Here is a 20,457-nt window from a genome sequence, read left to right on the forward strand (position 1 = left end):
CGCGAGACATCTGGAGATTACTGCCACATGAGAGTCGGATGGCGGATTCATATTACATACACCCAACCGGCACGGGAAAGTACGTGAAGCCCTGCAGCAACAAATGTCACAGGTCAAGCACCAACAAGCAAGATTCATGCCGCCATCCATGCCGATAGCGGGAATGTTTTCGGAGAACCAGACTGCGAATATAGAGGTAAGTGTTTGTGTGCTGGAATATCTATGCCATTACACTGACACAAGCCAGTCATTGACATGAAGTACGAGCATTGCAGAAGGGGAGCTCTTAGTTCTTTGCATCCGTAAGCATCGAGTGCGACTTGTCAATCCATTGGACATACTCGCGTCCAGCATATCATCAGGCCATGCGACAGGGATCCTGCTCGAACGCTATCAAGTCCCTGAAGCAGAAGACTCTGGGTCGCTGTTGGCGCAGCACGAGAGCGGAATCATTGTTGAAATGCGGGAACTTCTTGGATCCTTCGAATCTCATAGAAGTGCCGACTACAAGAGATTTATCCTGCCACGTTGTGGGCCCATGATCTTGGCGATTGGACAGCGCATGTTGTTTGAATGAGATCGCTTCCCAGCGGGGGCTAGACGGAGACTTGTTGGCGATTTATGAGTCTGAGGCGGTGAGGAGTGACTCCAGCTGGTACGTGGAGCAAATGGGGCTGAACAGAGCTGCTCAGGTTGAGAAGGAGAGCCATGCATGCGATGCTATCATGTCGCAACTCAATAGACACCTCGACAGTCTGGGCATTGAGCCATGCTGCACAGCTCCGATGCTTTCGAGCGCCAACTGGGACGATTTCATCAATGTCGCGCGCACTTGAAAGCGGAAGGGAGCGCAGCAGTTTTTCATCCCAAGCTTTAGAGGATAGTACTACGATAGCCGTTATTGTGCAATATTCGGACAGGGATAAGACCGTATCATCATATTTTTTGCCCAATTGAATCAAAAGCGGAGAGTAAGGTGAAGATAGAGAGAGCTTCGTTCTGCATGGTGGTGGTGGTTGTTATTGTTCGCGGACGGAAGGAAAAGAAGACGGGATGTTGGCCTGACAGCCTGAGGATCGCACTCCACTCGGTGGAGCCAGAATGACGTTGATGGCTGGGCCCGACCGAGTTGTTCCCCATCCATCCTCCATACTTATTCCTCCTCCGCTGTTCCTGATCCCATTTCCAACCAAGCAACCATCCTACCACTACCTCAAGGCTCTCTGACTAGACCTTCTGCCCTTACTTAAATCAGCTCACATTATCGTCAATACTTTGGTCTGTTTCCTCACCTCTTATCCAGAATGAACGCCGGATCCTTCTCCTCTCCCGTCAACTTCATACTCCCCTCCTCCAGCTCGGGGTCTTCGATCAGGAAACCCATCAAGACAGTCTCCAAGCCGTGCTTTGGATGCGACTGCGGTGATGAAGAGTGCGATTGCTGTATCTGTACCGTGATGTGGTACGTTATTTCGTGCTTGCAGGGTTAATTGCTGTGGCCACACAGCTAACAGACAAGTAGAACTAGCGTCCACGCCTGCCACCCTCATTCCCCAAGTCCTATCGTTTCGTTACCCAACACAGGATCGTCTAGCAAAATTGCATGGGTTCCCTTTCTTCATCAACCGAACAGATATTTCTACGTTTCCAACAAGTCTATGGTTTCGGTCAGATGGCTGGATGATTGACGTTTGACGACATGATGTTTTATTCCTTCCTTGATATCCCTCCGTCGATTAGCCAATATTGTGTATAGCTGTTCTGTGCTCACCAAATCGAAGACCTATATCTTTCTCTCTCATAATGAAGCAATGTCAAAACGTTCCTGACGTGTATTGACGTGACTACAAGATAGACACTACGAAGACGAAAACTAGCTGACTTTGTTGATCACAGCCTTCGAGCGAGTCAAACAACAATGATGCGGTTTACCAGGCCGCGCGCTAGTCTATAATTGAGCTGGTGGCAGCTGAAAGAAGACCACCCGCTGAGACGCTACCTGGCGCCGAATCGTTTGACATTCATCTCGGCTGACAGCATGGCTATATGGAATGCATGAATTCATTTCGGTGATAAACATTGTCCAGTGATAGAATTGAGAAGATCTGTCGCTGTTGGGCTCGCCGACGTCGAGCCCAGCACAGCCACAGCCCACGGCCAGCATTTCAAGGCAGAAACCTTTTTATCCCCTCACTTATACAATATCGAGGCCTATCGATAAGTACCAGCAAGGGTTATTGAACAAAGGTCATTGATGGAAGAACAGACGTAGCCTTAGGGCTCATGCGCTGAGGCGCAGTCTAGCCACATGTAAGCGCTTGCGAGTCAGGCATGGGCGAACTATGCAGGGCTAGGGGCGGACTAATTCGGCCAGCGTCTGAACTACTGCACCTCACCAGATATATACCCAGCCCAGGCACAATCACCCCCTGTTAGTGTCGCGTTTCACGGAGAATTGGTTCCTATCACGGTGACAATTATTTCGGGAAGTCGTGGACTGACAAGGGTACAGCCTCACACGCTACATGGGCTTTACCGCTCACGCCGGCGGTCAATTTTCCAGTAGTATTGGATTTGGGAAGATATGCCATATAAGTCGCAAGATGACTGTTGTTGGGTCGTCCATCATCAGCATTAGCCATTTCAAAGGCATACAGTTCAAAAATGTCGACTTGGATTCCTTTTGTGTACGCCCAGGCCAGGAGAATTTGGGAGTATGGGCTCCTTGTCTCTGGCAATCAAATACTTGTGGATGCTCTATTACCGGCTCACAAGGATAATGCCGGCGCTGTCTATAGAGAACCCTTCCAGACACCGCAACGAGGTTCGTCAGGTGCAGGTCAGAAGGATTACACATTGCAGGAATGGCACAAGCAAAAGCTTCTGCATTTTTCTGAAGCTTGTGAAGCAAATGAGGCACATGAGCCTTTCAACCCGGAAGAACAGTCTGATCGACCGTCGACTCCAGATGAAAGCTTTAGTGACGAGCAATATGACCCCGATTTTCCGTCGATAGTACCGATCTTGAAGAAAAAGACGTTGAACGAGATTGTGACGGCTATGAAAGGAATACTATGCAGAAGATGTACTTTCGAGAATGGTTGGGTATACACCTTCTCTGTTCCTAACTCCGAGAAATCTCTCTTCCCTGACACTACATCCGATCCCAGCAAACTCCTCGTAAAGATTGGAAAAACATCAAGATATCCCAACGTGCGAGAGGGTGAGCACCGACGAGACTGCCAGCGGGAGCATTGGAAAATACATCATACGGAGCCCTTCAAAGAATATGAATGTGTGGAAAGTCTGGCTTTGAATGAGCTACAGAACAAAAACATGACCTTTGTCAAGAAGTGTGCGTGCAATGTGAGACATAGAGAGTATTTCGATGTTGAAGAGGTTGTTGCGTTCGGGATCCTCGAATTCTGGTATGACTGGCTGCAGGAGTATCGTCCATATACCAGCGGAGGAACATTGAAACCTTTCTGGAGAGAGCGACTGGATCTGTTCACAGCCGAAAAGTCTGGGTATTTCAAATGCAGAGAGTGCAAGTCTAACAATAATACAACGGTGAACCCGGAGACAGAAGCTTGCTCAGCGTGCCTGCGAGCAGGATGGGAAGCATGGGCCAAGCTGACCAAATTTGAGTACAACTTCTGGTACAAGATCAGCAACCTCCGGTACAGGGTCGGCGAAGCTCGCGCGTCTTACTCCTTGGAAACGTCTGCCAAGTGTTTTCTCGGAGTAATTTGTTTGAGGCTATTCTTTCTAGTCGGTTGCCGGTGCCATCAAGTTATTGCGGCATGGTTAGACGACGCGGTATATGCAATGTTCTTAACGCTTGGTATTCTCTTTGACAGCGTCATCACTCTGGTCTTATTCTTCTGGCTATGCTTTGCGAAGGGTCGCAAAGGTCTTACTCATGTGCATGAAGAAGTCAATGCAAGGGCATCAGGATCGCCTCGCAGGACCCGCCAGATTAGTGAAGTCGAATCGAAGCCACCCCGAGATTCATCAGTAACCCCACCACAGCCTCCTGGGGTGAAAGTCATTGATCGACCGTCAATCACTGTTACGAAAATATTTGAGAACAAAGCATCTCCAACCCCTTCAACACTCTCCGGAGACACTGAGGTCGAAACGGAGTCACCCGGATTCCCAAAGCCTCCCAAAGCGACACGTTCACACAAAAGACTAAACAACAAAAAGTCAACAAAGATATTGGGTGGCCGTCTCGAAATTGGGAATGGTGAGCCAGGCATGCCACGTACGCAGCCCCGATCGAGAACCCGTGCGGCTGTCGAGAAACGAGTAAAGGCTTCGGCGTCTCTCTGCCCTCTCAAGCCTTGCAAGACTCGCAAGGTTCACAAGACTTCCCAGGTCTATAAGGCTTACTGAAGTGCTCATTTCGGACTCTACCCAAGCCAGGTAGCGGACAGGGATCCGTAACATAGTACTGCAAATAGAGGATGTTATTATTGATTCAAGTAGAAAGATCCTCAGTCCCCACGTAACATTTCCCCCTTCCTCAGCCCCTAGTCTCGGCGTATGTACAAATAAAACAAGTTCTTGACCCCCTCTCCTGCATCAAGTCTAAACAGACTTGTAGTTACCACGGTACCGCTTCACGACGGTGAAAGTGCTGTCACTCGTGCAGGTATTGCCCGCAATGGTAACCTCCCCACTGCAGGTTCCAGTGATCCCGGCGCTGATGCCGATGAAGTCGAGAGACTCGTCCGCCTTGCCGGGGTAGGCTGTTCCATCCGGGTCGTAGGCGCTGCAGAGCTTGGGGCTGCCATCGAAGGCCGACTCACAGCCAAAGGTCCAGGTGCCGGTGAAGCAGTCCGAGGTGTACTGAACCTTCTCGCTGTTGTCCATGCAGGGGGCATAGCCGCCAGGGTCGGCGTTGTTGTAGATGGTGTTTCCATCGTTGTCGGTCAGGGTGAAGCCCGCGCCGTAGCCGCTGCCGGCGCCCTGGATGTCGCTGTAGGAGTCGGTAGCGTAGAGAAAGTGGATGATGTCGGTGGAGGCGACGACAGTGGAGGCCGTGGCCAGGAGGGTGAGCACAAGGGATTTGGCCAACATCTTGTGGAATTTGTGGAGATTGGCAGAAATTCGAAGAAAGATGAACTTGGAAGTGAGGAATTGAGAGGGTTGTTTGTGGTTGATGAACGAGAGAGTTGCTGGTGGTGCGCTGAGGTTCTTTATATGCGTTGTAATCTTGATAGTGAGAGCACAACTCCCGGTTTAGGCGTCTCAATGCGAGTTGAAGCGATCATCTTTGTCGTTGAAAGAACAGGGTAATGCGGGCACTGTTTGGGGGCCAGAGAATGGATACTTGGACTGACTCGGTCAAGATTTGCGTTCTCTCTCTCTCTCTCTCTCTCTCTCTCTGTCTTTCGCTCTCCGTCATCCACTTCCTATAGTTACAACTCAATGCAGAGGACTTCGGCGGTGAGGTTTGAATAGTTCCTTCGCCCCCAAAACTGCAGAGTTGCAGCCCCTGAAGTGTGGGGTGGCTGGGGTGGCAGTCCCACCAAGGTTTACCGATATGGCCACTGAAAGCGTGGGAGGTGGGCCCAGAAGGCTTTGCTGGAGTCAGTCAATCGAGATCCTTCAGGATTCTGTTCGCTATACCTGCTTTACATGCACAGCCCCTGTCACTGCTAACTATCCCTTGATACTGAGTAAGTACTTCCTGACTTCTGCAACCTTTTCTAAAAATGAGCTGTCCAGGTGCAGAGAAGATAGTACGGTCCAATGAGTATGGCCGGGAGGGCTGAGGTTTGCAAAGTCAATATCAGTTGTGCCTACTATAGTAGAATGCAGTGTGGAGAAGACTGGACGAGGCTCATATGTCTTGCCCAGAGCGGAGGGAAGTGAATGCATGGTAACTTACCCTTTCTCATGTTGGGCACGTTTCAGGGCGGATTCCTGCGCGCGGGAAAAGCAGGGGTTGATCTGCATTGATCTGCAGATAGTATCACCCGGAAAGGCAACCGACCGTTGACACTAATGCGGGCCCCAGTTCGTCAAGACGGAAGGTAGAAGAATTAGTAGCCTCAGGCTGAGGCTGAGTCGAGGCGGAGGAAATCCGAGCTCGGGGATATCAGGGAAAAGCGCCGCAAGGGTAGAAGGCGCTAGGCTGGACATGGCATATCTTGCATAATTGGTATAAGTAGGCTGATTTCATAGCTGACTCATACGGCCAACCACCGAGCTTCGTTTTGCTGACAAAGCACTCATCCGGAGAAAGAAGCCTGCAGCGGAAAGATTTGTCAGCGGGATCGGAAGAGACGGATGCATCATTCCATTCATTCTTGCCAGCATACTTGACCCCTACGAGTTGCCTGCAACATCTATAAGCCACTTGAAGTATCAGACCTCTATCCAAATGTATCCCCCGCCAACTTCAACTGAAAAGTCGGACGAGGAGACCCAGAGACCTAGAAAGCGTGTCGCGAGGGCTTGCGACTCGTGCTTCAGAAGAAAGGTCGGTCTGTCTTGCCACCTGGGTTGATTTCGTATCTCTGACATCCTGTAGATTAAATGTGATGGCGTACAGCCGCAATGTAACTGGTGTAGTCACCATGATATTGCCTGCACATTCGAGCGGATCACCGTGAGGAAGCGAAAAATTACCAAGAACCCCAAAGGGTATGCATGGCCACGAAACTGCATTTACCTTCACGTGGAATTCTAAGCAATCGTAGAAATGCTGCCAGTCCGGGAGAGTCGTCTGATCTAGCCGAGCGAATCGAGCGAATAGAGAAGTTTTTGACCAGCAGGTTGATGAAAGAACCGGGTTCGTAGCCTGAACACGCCCCTTTCGTCTTCGCCAGCTGATAATGAGCAGACACTACCGCAAGGCACGACGACTTTCGCGTGCGTGCGCCAAGCAGTGCCCCAGAGCTTTCTGACGCATCGCCCACACCCTACAAGCAGACATCGGGCTCGTCTTCTGTGGCTCTACACTTTGCAGGGAGAGCGCTTGGGGTGTTCAACCTGTTCACCGGTATCCCTCTGTTGCTTCCCGAGGGCAGGCAATGGGTGCAGGCCAGGACAGGCCAAAATGTCTCCTTTTCCAGGCTAGTCAGCTCTGCTAAGACCCCGTGGGAGAGGCAGCGAGCGTTCAACTACGACGCCATGATGACGAACTCCACCACCTCGAACACGTTTGAGCTGCCACCGCGACATATTGTGGAAAGCTACTACAACATGTTCTGTCAATCGTTGATGCGGCTGATTTTCCCGGTCCTCGATCCAGTCCTGTACAGGGACACCATTTACCAAGCCTACGAGCAGCCAAACCCGAGACCTGCTCAAGAGAAAGCAAGCATCAAGGCATCTATCTTCGCCTTCGTGGCCTTTGCAAGCCTCGTTCCACCCCCCGAAATCGAACTACAAAGAGGCCTGCCTCCAGTCGATAATGAAGCCTACATAGTCAAAGCGCAATATTATGTGCCTCAAATATTGCAAGAGACTAGTTCTCTGGAAGGATTGCAAGTGTTCATAATGCTGGTGAGCTCTTCCCAATCCCCGTATTGTATGTCACTGGGCAGTCGGATGAGTTGTTGCTGTGGTGCCTTCCGTCAAGCTTGGCAGCGTTGATGCTCGCTTCGACGACCAGAACCGCGGTTTCCAGCTGGCTAACTTCTCATCTAGGGAGTGTACGAGCTTGTAACAGGTAATCTTCAGTCTGCGAATTACTACGGCTCACTAGCTGCGCGTATGATCTTCATTCTTGGCGGCCACACGGCCTTCTGCTACTCGAGCGAGTATCTCGCATCGCTTCCCGACGAAACCAGCGTCCGTACCCAGCAGCACATCCGACGCATCTTCTGGCTTTGCTACACCTTCGAGAAGGACGTCTCCCTCCGGACGGGCCAGCCGCAGACCCTGCCCGACGAGAATTGCGACCTGACCCTGCCCCCCAATTACGACGAGACCCTAGCCATGCACGCCGCCGACTGCCAGCACCTCATCCAACATCCCATCCGCAGCACAGACATCGACCCGCTCTACCCGGTCGACATCCGCCTTAGCATCATCAAGTCGCGCGCCTACAGCGCGCTGTACTCGTTCCGCGCCCTCAAAAAGACCGACGCCGAACTCCTGAAGGAGATCCGCGAGCTGGATGACGACCTCGAGCGCTGGCGCCTCTCCATCCCCCAGCAGTGGCGCCCCACCCTCTCCTTCTCCCAGGAAACCCCAGACCCCGACGCCACCATGCACAAGGTCATGCTGCGCCTCAACTACCACCTCTGCATGAACATCATCCACCAAGCCAGCAGCCGCTGCCGGCCCTGGGCTCAAGACCAGGGCGGTATCATGGACGGCGTCAATTCCAGCCTCGCCTTGTCGGTGGAAGCCAGCCGCTCCACGCTTCTGTACCTCCAGGCGTCTGAGCATGTCTTGGTCGCGGGTATATTCTGGTTAGTTGCACCCCTTCCTTTCACACATAGACTGGCTCTCGCTTCTTTTTTTTTTTCTTTTGCTTTTCTTTTTTTTCGTTTTCAGAAAACAACAGAAAAAGTTCATCTAACCAGATCAACAGGACCCTAATCTTCTACCCTATGTCCGCCCTCCTCGCCATCTTCTGCAACATCCTCCAATACCCCACCGACCCGCAAGCCACCAAGGACCTGGGCTTGCTCAAGACGGCTATGAGCATGATGGAGCGGATCTTCCTGCGCCAGCCCTCCTCGGTCAGCGAGATCATGCACATCAAGATGGTGGCGGATTTCGTAACGGAGCTGTATCGTCTGGCGAGCTGTGCGATTGAGAAGGCGTGGAATGAACGTTCTTCCGTGTGATCTATCTCTGAGTTTCTTGATTTAGCTTCGGAAAAGCGCGTGGGTGTGGTGGGCGTTATTGTCCTGGGTTTTCAGGGTGTTTTGGGAATGTTTTGCTTGTTTAGAGCTGGTGTATAGATGTGGACTAGATTGGGATATGATGGATAAACCTTGAGTTCGAATGGGTGGGAATTGCCAGGGCATGCGAATCGAGGATTCGAGCTGATGGTCTATAGACACATGCGTTGTTGTAGGTAGAGCAAGAATACGTTCACTACACATTACAGAGAGAAAGATTTAAGAGTCAACATAGTGAAATTCATGAGCTATCTTTGTACACGCAAAACAAGACAATCCTGGAAACTAGGCAAGTTAGCAATGTGATTCGAACAATCCGAATAACAATCATGGCTAAAATGATATTAACAAGCCTTGGGCTTGTTTCAGAAGAATGCGAATGAAAAATGCGTGAATTGTAATCAAAAAGTACCAAGTACTCTCAGATGGGGTTGAAACATAAAAAGACGCAAATCATCATTGTATGTTGAGAAAGAAAAGCAGTGCTTGTGGAACTCACCTTTAGTGACTTGACATGAATCGTTCGAATGCTCGTGATTGAATGCTCCATCGCGGAGGGAGGCCACCATAAAGCCTTGATCAAAACAATACAAGGAACGGATCTCGGAGGAAAAAATGGAGAAGAATTTAAAGGCGCGCGGTTAGTGCGTCACGTGGTTGTATGGAACAATGACGGCCCGTGGCAGAGGGTCAATAGCTCGCGGGTGGATACCGTGCGGCGCGCCGTGCAGCTCGCGCCTGGGAATGATTCGCAACTTTAACCAGTGGTCGTGCGTAAAACCAGAGGACTTATTGCCATCTCGTAGTACGGCTGAAGCGTGGGGCTCGATAGCGCCACGCTGCGGAGCGTAGAAAGCTGGAACGTAATCCCCGTGGAAGATTCTCAGCTAATGATCTTTTCGTCCAAAAGATTCCAGATCAGTCTTGCATCCTCAATAGCTTGCTCGTCCTTGGCAGATTTCTTCTTGCTATCTTTATCGGCCTGCGCCGAAGCCTGCGTGGCCTTGCCATCAGCCTCTAGCCGGTTTAAAACCCCAGTGATCTCGGCCTTGAGCTTATCCATGTCTTCGATCTCTTGCTTTGTTCGGCTCAGCTGCTCTTCCATCATCATAATCAACGACTCACGAGCCTGGTGCGGCCGGTAGAGATTCAGAAGGTGGTGAGCATTGATGAACAGATTGCGCAAATCCTCCACCTTGGCCTCGAATTGTTCCGGAGCAATCGAAAGCACACCGACAAATTCCAAGAAGTTCAAAAGAAGGGACTTGCTGATTTTGAGCAGATAGTATGCGTGGTTGAGCGGTCGCGCTGGCTCGGATGATGATTTGGAATCGCTTTCAGTAGTCGGGGTGGAGGGGTAAAGTTGGGTGATTCCTTGCTCCTGGAGCGATGGCAGAGCTGTTGACAACTAGACAAGGGTGAGCAGTAGACCTTCAGGCAGCGAAAAGGCTCCAGCACTAACGCTTTGAAGCTCCCCAAAGACGCTGTAATGTCCTGAAGTCGGGATAGCTGGCGGTACGAGAAACCGTAGTTCAGGCGGGAGATCCAGTCCACGTAGCTGAGCAGGGGTCCATTTCTTCTTCTGTGGCTTCCCATCCGCGCCTTTGGAGGCTTCCTTCTTGATCTGCTCCAGTCTCTTGATGTTCTCGGGTGTGAAGTGTTTCCATAACGGCGGTGGCGGGGCGAAGGCCGTCGTAAGCGCCCGTGGTTGCCCTCCTTCGGCCATTCTGTCTGTCAAGAAGCCCACTAGTGAGGCAAATTCCAAGTGCTTGACCAGTTCGAGCGACTGTGTCCGGAGACAGATTGGAGCGGAAGAGGGAAGTTGGAATGAGGTGATAGAGCGGCGGAATGCGGAGACTGGGCGGAGTTGATCCGTGCTCTCCAGACGGCCAGCGCTGCCACTTTCTCACCTCCGCTTGCTGATCTTCCTCTTTGATCTTCGATCGCCATAACACCACCCCTCCCCGGCGTTGCTTTTGACCAGCCTTGCACCGGCTACTTCTTGGTCGCATGCTGTAATTATGTCTCGCGTTGGATATGCTGCTGGTACAGCATCCCCTCTGACGCGCCAGGGCGAAGTGACCGGTACGATGTCTCGCATCTATCAGCGATCGTACCCCGTCCTTGACACTATCGCGCTGGCGTGTATTGTCGGCTTTTGGGTATTGGTACGCAGTCTCTACTATAGTGCTCTTTTCTAAAGACTAACTCGACTCCGCGTGCCCAGATACAGTTATTTGTGACTCCGTTCCATCGTATGTTCTCCTTAGACAACAAGGCAATCCAATTCCCCTTCGCAGTCGTCGAGAGAGTCCCAGTCGGTAAGAGACGCCAGTCTCCAGAACCACAATATACGCATATGCTCACAACAGCCCTTAGTCTGGTCCATAGTCTATGCTGGGGTCATTCCCTTCCTCGTCCTTCTCGTCTGGGCTGCGACCTACCGACCCACCCCTCATAAAGTTCAAGTGACCTTGCTGGGCTTTCTGATCGCCGTGATGTTGACCTCGCTCATTACCGATATAATCAAGAACTCCGTTGGCAGACCACGACCGGATTTAATCTCTCGCTGCATGCCCAAGAAGGGAACGTCGGCTGAGTCGTTGGTCGCATGGACGGTTTGCACGCAGACGAGTGAGCATATCCTCCAGGAAGGATGGAGAAGCTTTCCCAGTGGACACAGCAGCTTCTCCTTTGCTGGATTGGGATATTTGACTCTGTAAGGCCCTCGTTGATTTTCGCGGTCTTGGACGCCGCTAAAATCTGCCTTCTAGGTTCTTGTGCGGCCAGATGCGCATCTTTCGACCCAGGACTGACCTATGCCGTGGTCTCGTGGCGTTTGTGCCGCTGCTGTGCGCTCTGATGATTGCCATCTCTCGTTTGGATGACTACCGCCATGATGTCTACGATGTTACCTGCGGCTCAATTCTTGGATTTCTGGTGGCTCAGTTTTCTTATCGCCGCTACTTCCCACCGCTGCGCTCGGCAACATGCGATGAACCCTATGGAAGAGATGAAATCTCGGGCTCCGAGGGCTTCTCGAAACTCGCAGATGATGAAGAGCAACAGATCTTTGGCCACGGCTCGACTTCGCGTCAATGGGAGTCTAGAGAGGAGTCCTACGCGCTTGCCGAGACAACGTCGCCTCGAGCACGCTAGCTATACCATTTACACGTACCTTATCTTGTCTCATTTTTCGTGATACCCTCGGGCTATGTAAGGTGGTATAAGGATTTCCTGGACTGTCTGTGCAACTCGCCCATCCTATCTTAGTACTTCCGATCTATGCGTTGCACGTGATACATGTATGGATAATTATATTGTTGTTGTTATACATTTTGCAATTGTCTTGTCTGCTTGCCCCTACAACTTGGATATATCTCTATACCTCACATTGGTCCACTCTTTCACATCATGGAAGTCCATAACTTTGTTGGGGCCGCCGAATCTTCCCAGAGTGTCATTCCAATCTCTGTTGGAAGCAATCTCTGGGCTCCATTTAATCAGCTCGTGAACCTTTGCAGGAACCTTGCCCTCCATAGCGTCAACAATCAAGCCGCCAATAGATGGCAGATATTTGTAGCCTAATGTCATTGATAGTCAGCATCTGCACCGCTTGTCTGATAATCTGAGAACCGAGCAACTTACCTCTACCTGAAGCACCACAACCCAGGATCAGCGACTTGTGCTGTGGATGACGATCGATGATGAACTCGCGATTGGCCGTATCAGCACACCAGCAGATCCGCGCAAAGCTGAACGGGCGATTCGCAAGTTGAGGGAGGGTTTCAGCGAGAAGCGCGCGCACTCGCTGTTCCGACTCAAGCGGTACCTGCGTCATCTCGAAAGGCAGGCTTTGCAACTTCCCCTCGGGTGATTGGACCATGTTTGTGTAGCCTGGATGCTCATCGCAGATCTTGATCTCTCCTTTCTCCTCATCTGGCTCGAAAAAGAACCCTTTCTCGATGTTAAAGATGACGGGCATGTTTCTGTAGAGAGGCCGCTCTTCGGGTGTCAGAGCGATGTGGACGAGCGTCCAAGCAGTCGGACGCAGTTGATCCTGAAAGTCCAGAAATTGACCTGCATTTGCACCAGCGCAGAGAATCGTTTGATCAGCGCGCCAGATCTTACCGTCCGCCGTCACGGCGCCCTTGACATCGTTATTCTCGAAGATCAATGTGATAACTTTGCCCACCGGGTTCCCGGTGACGAATCTCACACCAAGCCTCTGCGCTTCCCTCGCCGCAGCCACGAGCGCATTGCGAGCGTGGGCCCAGCCAGCGCCCGAGCGCAGGAAAAATCCTTTCCATCCGGGGAAGCCACCCTTGAGCACGGCGGGCGCAAGGCTTCGGAACTGCTCCGGGTGTGTCATCTCGACGAGATTGGGATCTGCCTCGGGCCTGACCTTGACACCCAGGCGGTCCAGTCCAGCTGGTGTGCAGGCCGACATGAGAAGGCCTGTGTCGTGGTAGTAGGGCTTGAAGAGGGGGTCGTTCAGCCACCCTTGAAATGCTTGCTCGCCCAGCATCTCGTTCACTTCGATCTCGTCCTTTCTGTTGCTGTATTGGCCGGAAGAGATGACTTTGTTCACGTCGTTTCCTGCCGAAATGGAAGAGGGCACGGGGTAGGGGTCAAGAACTGTGACGTTGGTGTAACCTCTGCGAGCAAGGTGAAGGGCGGTCGAACAGCCCCAGGTGCCTGCTCCGACAATCAAGATGGAGGAGTCTTTCGTGACCATCGTGGTGTTTGGTGTGGTGACGTGAGGATAGACGGTATGTGAAGAGAGCGAATGGAAAGATGTGGCGGACTTTGGACGGAGAACAAGCCGCTCCTAAGGTTCACGATTGTTGCCTTCAGAGGTATAGAGGGAAAGGGTGTGATGAGAACAGACTGCTCTAATGTACTTTGTAAAGAGACTCTTATAGCGCCACTAAAGATCAGTAACTGAATCATGCGGTGTTGTCATTTCATCGGATGCTGATAACCAGGAAGGTCCACGCGATCCTTATCGATAACGACAGCCACGCCTCCGATGCCTCCAATGCCCCCAGCTCAGCATAATTGATTTACATAAGTTTCCCCGCATTGATCGGTGCAGCGATACGATGATATGTGATCGCCGACCTCGGCCCACCAAAAACTGTCAAAAGCAGCATGAGATAAAGGATTCCCTGGCCTAGACTAACTTTGTATCAAGTCGCCACTGACCTTAGTTATGATGTGCAAACGCCATCGCATCTTGCTTGAAGATATATCGGAACTTATCGGTGCGGTCCGTCGTCATTCGTCCGCTTGGACCTTACCTTCTTTTAGGGCTGTTTCCAGACCCAATCGCGATTCTCCTTTGCTTCCCCCGTTTTCGACTCTGCATTATGGTGAATCCCTACTTATCGAATTGGCCGTCTTTGATCAGGATTAGCCTCCAATCCACGGACTTGACTACCAGTTGGCTACACCTTGTAGTGCCTTATCTTCTTCGATATGGTATATACTTCTGGCGCTACTACTGCCAGGGAGCGATATATGTCGCCGCTGGCTACAAAAAGCCAGCAAAGGAACGCCAAATGATTTTCATTCCCACAAGAGATAGTCCGACATCCTCCACCTTGTCTCTCCATTCTTCCAGGCGACAAGTACATCATTTCTGCCTGTCAGAAGTACTGCGATGAGCCATATTCAGCCTGAGACACTGCGTGACGCAGATGTCGAGAACTATGTCGCGGATCCAGTTTCTACGAGGGATGCCATTTCCAAGAAGCCGCTGGATGCTGCCGATGCCTTGGAAATTGCTATCGGCGAGAGTAGTTCCGTCGAATACACCATTGATTCCGATAACTCCCCGTACCTGGAAGTTCGAGCGAATGTGCCGAACACAGATGATCCCACATTGCCTGTCAACACATTCCGAATGTGGTTTCTCGGCGTTGTTTTCACCCTAGTATGTACTGCCACTATCGGCTCGTTTGCGTGCATACTGACTGTTGGCAAAGATTGGCACTGGCGTCAACCAGTTCTTCTCCATGCGCTATCCGAGTGTGACAATTACCTCGCTCGTGGCACAGCTTATCAGTTATCCAGTGGGGTGTGCCATCGCGAAGGCCCTGCCGATCATGAAGTACAGAATCGGTCGCTGGGAACTGGACATAAATCCCGACCATCATTTCAATATCAAAGAACATGCTGTGATCACTATCATGTCGAATCTCAGCTTCAATCAGTCCTGGGTATGGTTTCCAGTCACTGCAGGATTTACTAGGTCGAGGTGATGCTAACTTTCTTTCAGGCTAGCGCGATTATCCAGGCACAAAAGGTGTACCTCAATATGTCAACCCCAGTCGGCTACCAGATTCTGCTCTCGCTGACTATGCAACTGTTTGGGCTGGGTCTTGCTGGTTTGACCTACCGCTATATTGTTGAGCCCCCGCAGATGGTACGTACAGTGGGCAACATCAACACTTAAAGGTGACTGACCATGATAATCAGATCTGGCCGTCAACACTCGCCAACGTAGCGCTTTTTCAAACGCTGCACAGTGGAGCAAACCCTACAGCTGATGGCTGGAAAATTACTCGCTACCGGTTCTTCCTGTACGCCTGCATCGGAAGTTTTTGTTGGTATTGGTTTCCTGGATACATTTTCACGGGCCTGAGCACTTTCGCGTTCATCTGCTGGGCGGCACCTAGTATGACAGGCTTTTCTCCCTTCCAGTGCTCTGCATTGCTAACAGAGATCTAGACAACAAAGTGCTGAATAACCTGTTTGGGATGACGACCGGCCTTGGATATCTACCCACCACGTTCGACTGGAGCCAAATCGCATACAATACCTCGCCGTTAACCATTCCGTTCTGGGCCCAGGCGAATGTTTTCGCGGGCTGGTTCTGCTTGTTTGCTGTTGTGGCACCGATTCTCTACTACACGAACACCTGGTATACGGCTTACCTCCCTCTCACGAGCTCGGACGCCTACGACAACACCGGCAATCTCTACAATTCGAGCCTTATCCTGGATGAGACCGGCACGTTCGACGAGGAGAAGTACAAAGCGTACAGTCCAATCTTCCTACCTGTTACCTTTTCGCTCAGTTACGGAGTGGGCTTTGCTGTTTTGAGCTGCCTGATCACGCATGTCTTGTTATACCATACGAAAGACATCATCAGCACGTTCAAGGGCCAGAACAAGAAGGACATTCATGCACGATTGCTGTCGCGCTACCCTGATGTTCCCTGGTGGTGGTATGCAGTGCTCACGGTATGTATCTAATAGTATGAGGTGTGTGTGTGTGTGTGTGTGTTATCGTCTGATTGCTTGAAGGTTATCATCGTGGGCCTTTCCATCATGACACAGTATGTGTGGCACACGGGCCTTCCCTTTTGGGGTCTCTTCATCACGCTGGCGCTGGCTGTCATCTATGTTATCCCCGTCGGAACGGTATACGCGGTCGCCAACTTAAACAGCAACAACTTGACGGGGTTGGGAGAGATCATCTCCGGATACCTCCTCCAAGGAAAACCTCTCGTTCTGTTGATCTTCAAGGTAGGGAGATCATTTTCGCTTGATAGTGATGTCTTGCTCACACATGTCAGTTCTACGCATATACCGGGCTGAGCCAAGCGATGTACTATGCCGCAGACATGAAGGTACGCCGCTTTCCACCTTGCTCAAAGACGGAGGCCTAAGCTGACACCGCTTGTAGCTAGGCTTATATATGAAGATCCCCCGCCGAACCCTCTTCGTCGCGCAACTCATCGCCTGCATCCTCGGCACACTGACCCAAAGTACACCATCCTCGTCTCCCTCTGCAGTACAGTACACGCTAACCTCACTCCAGACGGCGTCCTCCTCTGGATGCTCGGCCACGTCAAAGACATCTGCTCCGAAGACCAACCTGACAACTTCACCTGCCCGCAGGGCCGAGTCAACTACAACAGCGCCGTCTTCTGGGGAGGTTAGTTAAGTTGACCATGACCATGACCATGACCATGACCCTTTATCTCTTTCAAAACAAGCGCATCCATCCCCACCATGACCCAGAATTTTAGATAAAAAAACTAACAGAAACCGAATGATGGCAGCCATCGGCCCCGCCCGCCTCTACAACATCGGCAAAATGTACTCGGGCCTCCTCCACTTCTTCTGGATCGGCGCCCTCCTCCCGGTCCTCACCTTCTTCGCCCGCAAGCGATTCCCCAACTCCCGGATCCTGAATGCAGTTCACTGGCCGATTTTCTTCGCTGGGACGGGGAATTTGCCACCTGCCGTACGTTGCTACCCCAGGCCTGTATCTAATCCCCATCCCCCAACTAACGAACTCTTATAGACAGGGATAAACTACACCACCGCCTTCGCAGTGAGTTTCATCTTCAACAAGGTATGCCTTTCCCTTCCCTGCCCTTCCATTCCAATTCCTCCCAATCAAAGCCTCAAACTCCACTCGAGAGAACAACAGGCCCCCCTATAGCCACCAGAACCCCGATACTAATCGAGTATGTATGCAGCTCATCAAATCCCGCCGCCCCCACTGGTGGGCCAAATACAATTACGTCCTCTCCGCCGCGCTGGACTCGGGCGTTGCCGTCGCCGCCATTGTCATTTTCTTTGCGTTGACCCTGCCGGGATTTACGTTTAGTTGGTGGGGGAATGATGTTAGCAGTGGGACGGTCGATGCGAAGGGGACGCCGTGGTTGGAGTTGAGGGGGAATGAGACGTTTGGGCCGCGGCAGTGGGGGTGATCTCTTTTTGCCTGGGTGGGGAGGAGGAGGATGGAGGAATTCAGCGGGTCTTATGCGGGGGATGTGCTGGTAGTAGTATAGGCAGTATTCAGTCATGGGTATTATTAGGACTTGACATGCTCGACTACTATCTCGGGACATTTCGAGTAAGTAAATTAGATTGAGCATTATTAAGCTAGTTTGCTGGCAGTGGCCTCAAACAGACACGAATTCGCCATATATAGTAGATGAAACTGATGACCCAAAAGCAATTGGCAGACACGCCCTGATGTGCAAAGTACTAAAACGACCGAGAAAAAGCCCCCAACGCCACCAGGAATACCCCTTACACAATGAAGAAAACACACCCGCTAAGTGTAGAGCACAATACAATGCAATAAGAACGGACCGGGAACACACACACACACAAAAAAGCGACGACACCTCATTCGATACTCATATTCATGAGTCCGTCGTTCGTCTCGTTCATCCCCTGCAAGCCTACCCGTTTCGGATTCCCTGAGTGACCGCTAGTCGTGGGCCGAGCCCCGTGCTCGCTGATGCTGGGCCGGTCCGCGAACAAAGACCCCAGATTCGATCGCGGCGCGCCCCAGATGTTGGGGCTGGTGTCCTTGACGGCGGGCGAGTTGGGCATAATTGGGCTGCTCTGAGCGCTCATGCTGGGGGACACGGCGCGACGTTTGAACAGATTCGGGTCGAAGTCGTCGTCGCGTCGGCGTTTGCGCTTGATCTGCTCGCCGAGGAATCCGGACTGCGCGGGGTGGGAGGAAGCCTCGCTGCGCGAAACTGGTCGTTCGTTCGGTTTGACGAATTCGTGGTGGTGGTGGTGCTGGGTGTTGGAGGGCGTGAAGTCCATGGTCAGGTCGTCTTCAGAGACCGAAGATGCCCCGTGCTGTCGGGGCGGCGGCGGCGGAGTGCGATACCGCTCATCGAAGGAGTTCCAGAAGTTGATTCCGCCTGAATTTCGGTGGGCTTGATCGCTGAATTTGGGCTCTTCGGGCGTGGTGTTGACCACAGTATTGCAAGGCTGGTCGTCGGGGGCGGATGCGGCACCTGACGGCACAAAGTTTTCGAGGGAGGCGATCGCTTCCAGTGGTGATTTGGGTGGTACGTCTGGCTCACTCTCCCGGACTTGTCGGATCACTTCGGCCTCACGCTTGGCTTCGCTGTCGATTGGAGCGCCTTCTTCCATGAGAGCTGCTCTGATGCGTGCAAAGGTTTTGGTTTTAGGCTGGATGCAGTTGTTAGTAGCTGAGACTCTTGCATAGGATGATGGTTTGCTCACTAGTAGGCTGCCTCGTCGGGTAACGGCACGACGTACGACCCCCAGAGGCCCGCCCTCAGAGTTAGACGTGTTGGGACTCTGCGCTCGCACTGCACGATGCTCCCCTTCATCACTGACATCCGACAAGCGCAAGTCCCGCGTCCCTAAACTGAGACTCCCCCGGCGTGACGAAACACTTCCACGGGCTGCGAAATACCCGCCGTTCGGGTTCTCGATACTTTTCATTATAGGAGGGGACAGCGGTCCGGGGCTTTGCTTGGAGCTGCCACTGCTCGAGCTGTGTCGGCTGCGACCTTTGCGAAAACGAGCCCGTTGGAAGCTCATGAGGCTGGCGGCTGCCTGCGAGTAGCCTCCCATCCATTCACTCCCTGGGCTGGACACATTGCCTACCGCGAATGGACTCACTCCACCTCCAAACTTCTTCGCCTGCGGAGTATTCATTATCATCATCTCATCCCGGTCGCCAATCATCGGTTCGTCGTCCTCCTCGCTACTGCTGGTATCGGACTCCATCATGTTGATGCTGGAGACTGAGCTCGAGATGGCGGTCCGGTCACCGGGATTCGAGGTCGAGAACGGATGGGCGGAGGTCGACCCCAGCGAACCGCGACGCTGTGGAATATTTACCCCACGCCCACAGACCGTGGGCGAGGAGTCTGGGGATGCCTCGGCGAGAGTGGAGTGATGAAGGTTGGTACAGGCACGGGAGAAGTCCAGGCCTCGCGAGCGGCGGGGCAGTACTGAGCCCGGGGAGCTGTATATATGGGAGGGATCGAGCTTGGGAGAAAGCGGGGCACGGTTGGATGCTGAAACGGAGCTGGAGCCAGGGGTCTTGGACGAAAGGTTTAATGCAAAGTTGTGCATAAATGGCCGGTGAGGAGTCTCCGGTGTGGATGATAGCGAAGAATCATCCTTGCTAGGAAGTCGTGGATCGACAAGATGGTGGGGGTTCGCGGAAACCGGCTTTGCGGCGTCGGAGAGGGAGCGTGAGACCGGTGGTGGGCGTAGAGGAGGCCCTAGCGACCTGCTCCTGTCGACCGCATTGTCGGTATCGATGCCTGATTTAGTGTTTTCGGACCGCTGAGACAGTTGTTCGCTCAGCCGACTCGCAAATGGTATGGCCAGACTGTGCGACAAAGAGGAAGGGGCTTGCGATGATGACATAGTAGCGAGAAGATCAGTTCCGAACACGTGTCAATGGCTGCAGCTTTGAATCTTAGACGATGATGAAAAGAATCATGGTGACAATCGCGTCGGTCTGGTCGCGGCCAAAGGAGTTGGTGGCGGGTATTCTTCGAGAATCGAAGTAAGGTCCGTTCGTACACGGATTGATCGCGGCTGGCAGAAGCTCGGTGGGTTTGATGGTGAAGATTGAAGAAAAGTGTGTGAATTCAACCGGGAATGGAGGGATTTAAATTATCATAGATGAGAAGGAGGAGTGAATCACAGATGTCTTGAATCAACAGGCGCTGGCAACCGAGACGAAGACGAACGATTGATTGACTTGGGAGTTGGTGTCGAATCGGCGCGCTGACGTTCTGCTGCTCCTCCCCAATCCGGCGAATCAC

The 20,457-nt window shown here is 52.1% G+C and overlaps 9 protein-coding genes across 9 annotated transcripts; 4 read left to right on the forward strand and 5 right to left on the reverse strand.

Moving 5' to 3' along the window:
- Positions 1–1,288: 1,288 nt before the first annotated feature.
- Positions 1,289–1,462, reverse strand: BP01DRAFT_293631 (uncharacterized protein; the record flags this gene model as incomplete). Its single annotated transcript, XM_025571740.1, has 1 exon — positions 1,289–1,462. A coding segment is annotated over one exon (174 nt), but the record flags the coding sequence as incomplete, so codon positions are not given.
- A 1,202-nt stretch (positions 1,463–2,664) lies between these two features.
- On the forward strand, positions 2,665–4,398 carry BP01DRAFT_390735 (GIY-YIG nuclease family protein; the record flags this gene model as incomplete). The annotated part of the gene is made up of 1 exon (XM_025578026.1): positions 2,665–4,398. The coding sequence occupies one exon, from the start codon at positions 2,665–2,667 to the stop codon at positions 4,396–4,398; it is 1,734 nt and encodes a 577-aa protein (XP_025432439.1).
- A 273-nt stretch (positions 4,399–4,671) lies between these two features.
- On the reverse strand, positions 4,672–5,046 carry BP01DRAFT_262065 (uncharacterized protein; the record flags this gene model as incomplete). Its single annotated transcript, XM_025571310.1, has 1 exon — positions 4,672–5,046. A coding segment is annotated over one exon (375 nt), but the record flags the coding sequence as incomplete, so codon positions are not given.
- A 1,348-nt stretch (positions 5,047–6,394) lies between these two features.
- Positions 6,395–8,816, forward strand: BP01DRAFT_293654 (putative C6 transcription factor; the record flags this gene model as incomplete). The annotated part of the gene is made up of 6 exons (XM_025571742.1): positions 6,395–6,493; positions 6,545–6,657; positions 6,726–6,809; positions 6,870–7,521; positions 7,666–8,435; positions 8,558–8,816. The coding sequence occupies 6 exons, from the start codon at positions 6,395–6,397 to the stop codon at positions 8,814–8,816; spliced, it is 1,977 nt and encodes a 658-aa protein (XP_025432441.1).
- An 879-nt stretch (positions 8,817–9,695) lies between these two features.
- On the reverse strand, positions 9,696–10,714 carry med7 (mediator complex subunit MED7). Its single transcript, XM_025570687.1, has 2 exons — positions 10,336–10,714; positions 9,696–10,281 (listed from the first exon to the last, which is right to left on the reverse strand). Exons 1-2 carry the CDS (start codon positions 10,597–10,599, stop codon positions 9,757–9,759), a joined length of 789 nt encoding a protein of 262 aa, XP_025432442.1. The 5' UTR covers positions 10,600–10,714; the 3' UTR covers positions 9,696–9,756.
- Position 10,715: 1 nt separating this feature from the next.
- Positions 10,716–12,225, forward strand: BP01DRAFT_15953 (phosphatase PAP2 family protein). The gene is made up of 4 exons (XM_025570685.1): positions 10,716–11,041; positions 11,101–11,194; positions 11,253–11,592; positions 11,648–12,225. The coding sequence occupies exons 1-4, from the start codon at positions 10,895–10,897 to the stop codon at positions 12,030–12,032; spliced, it is 966 nt and encodes a 321-aa protein (XP_025432443.1). The 5' UTR covers positions 10,716–10,894; the 3' UTR covers positions 12,033–12,225.
- Positions 12,207–13,790, reverse strand: BP01DRAFT_316390 (NAD(P)/FAD-dependent oxidoreductase). Its single transcript, XM_025572582.1, has 2 exons — positions 12,522–13,790; positions 12,207–12,457 (listed from the first exon to the last, which is right to left on the reverse strand). Exons 1-2 carry the CDS (start codon positions 13,609–13,611, stop codon positions 12,237–12,239), a joined length of 1,311 nt encoding a protein of 436 aa, XP_025432444.1. The 5' UTR covers positions 13,612–13,790; the 3' UTR covers positions 12,207–12,236.
- Positions 13,791–14,329: 539 nt separating this feature from the next.
- On the forward strand, positions 14,330–17,604 carry optE (small oligopeptide transporter, OPT family; the record flags this gene model as incomplete). Its single annotated transcript, XM_025579570.1, has 12 exons — positions 14,330–14,811; positions 14,864–15,097; positions 15,157–15,303; positions 15,357–15,555; positions 15,609–16,123; positions 16,187–16,408; positions 16,459–16,512; positions 16,569–16,650; positions 16,704–16,820; positions 16,948–17,132; positions 17,193–17,243; positions 17,371–17,604. Exons 1-12 carry the CDS (start codon positions 14,539–14,541, stop codon positions 17,602–17,604), a joined length of 2,313 nt encoding a protein of 770 aa, XP_025432445.1. The 5' UTR covers positions 14,330–14,538.
- Positions 17,605–17,769: 165 nt separating this feature from the next.
- On the reverse strand, positions 17,770–20,370 carry BP01DRAFT_390742 (uncharacterized protein). Its single transcript, XM_025578027.1, has 2 exons — positions 18,890–20,370; positions 17,770–18,835 (listed from the first exon to the last, which is right to left on the reverse strand). Exons 1-2 carry the CDS (start codon positions 20,051–20,053, stop codon positions 18,029–18,031), a joined length of 1,971 nt encoding a protein of 656 aa, XP_025432446.1. The 5' UTR covers positions 20,054–20,370; the 3' UTR covers positions 17,770–18,028.
- Positions 20,371–20,457: the final 87 nt, after the last annotated feature.

The sequence above is a fragment of the Aspergillus saccharolyticus genome, assembly GCF_003184585.1.
Source record: "Aspergillus saccharolyticus JOP 1030-1 unplaced genomic scaffold BP01scaffold_10, whole genome shotgun sequence".
Lineage (NCBI taxonomy): Eukaryota > Fungi > Ascomycota > Eurotiomycetes > Eurotiales > Aspergillaceae > Aspergillus > Aspergillus saccharolyticus.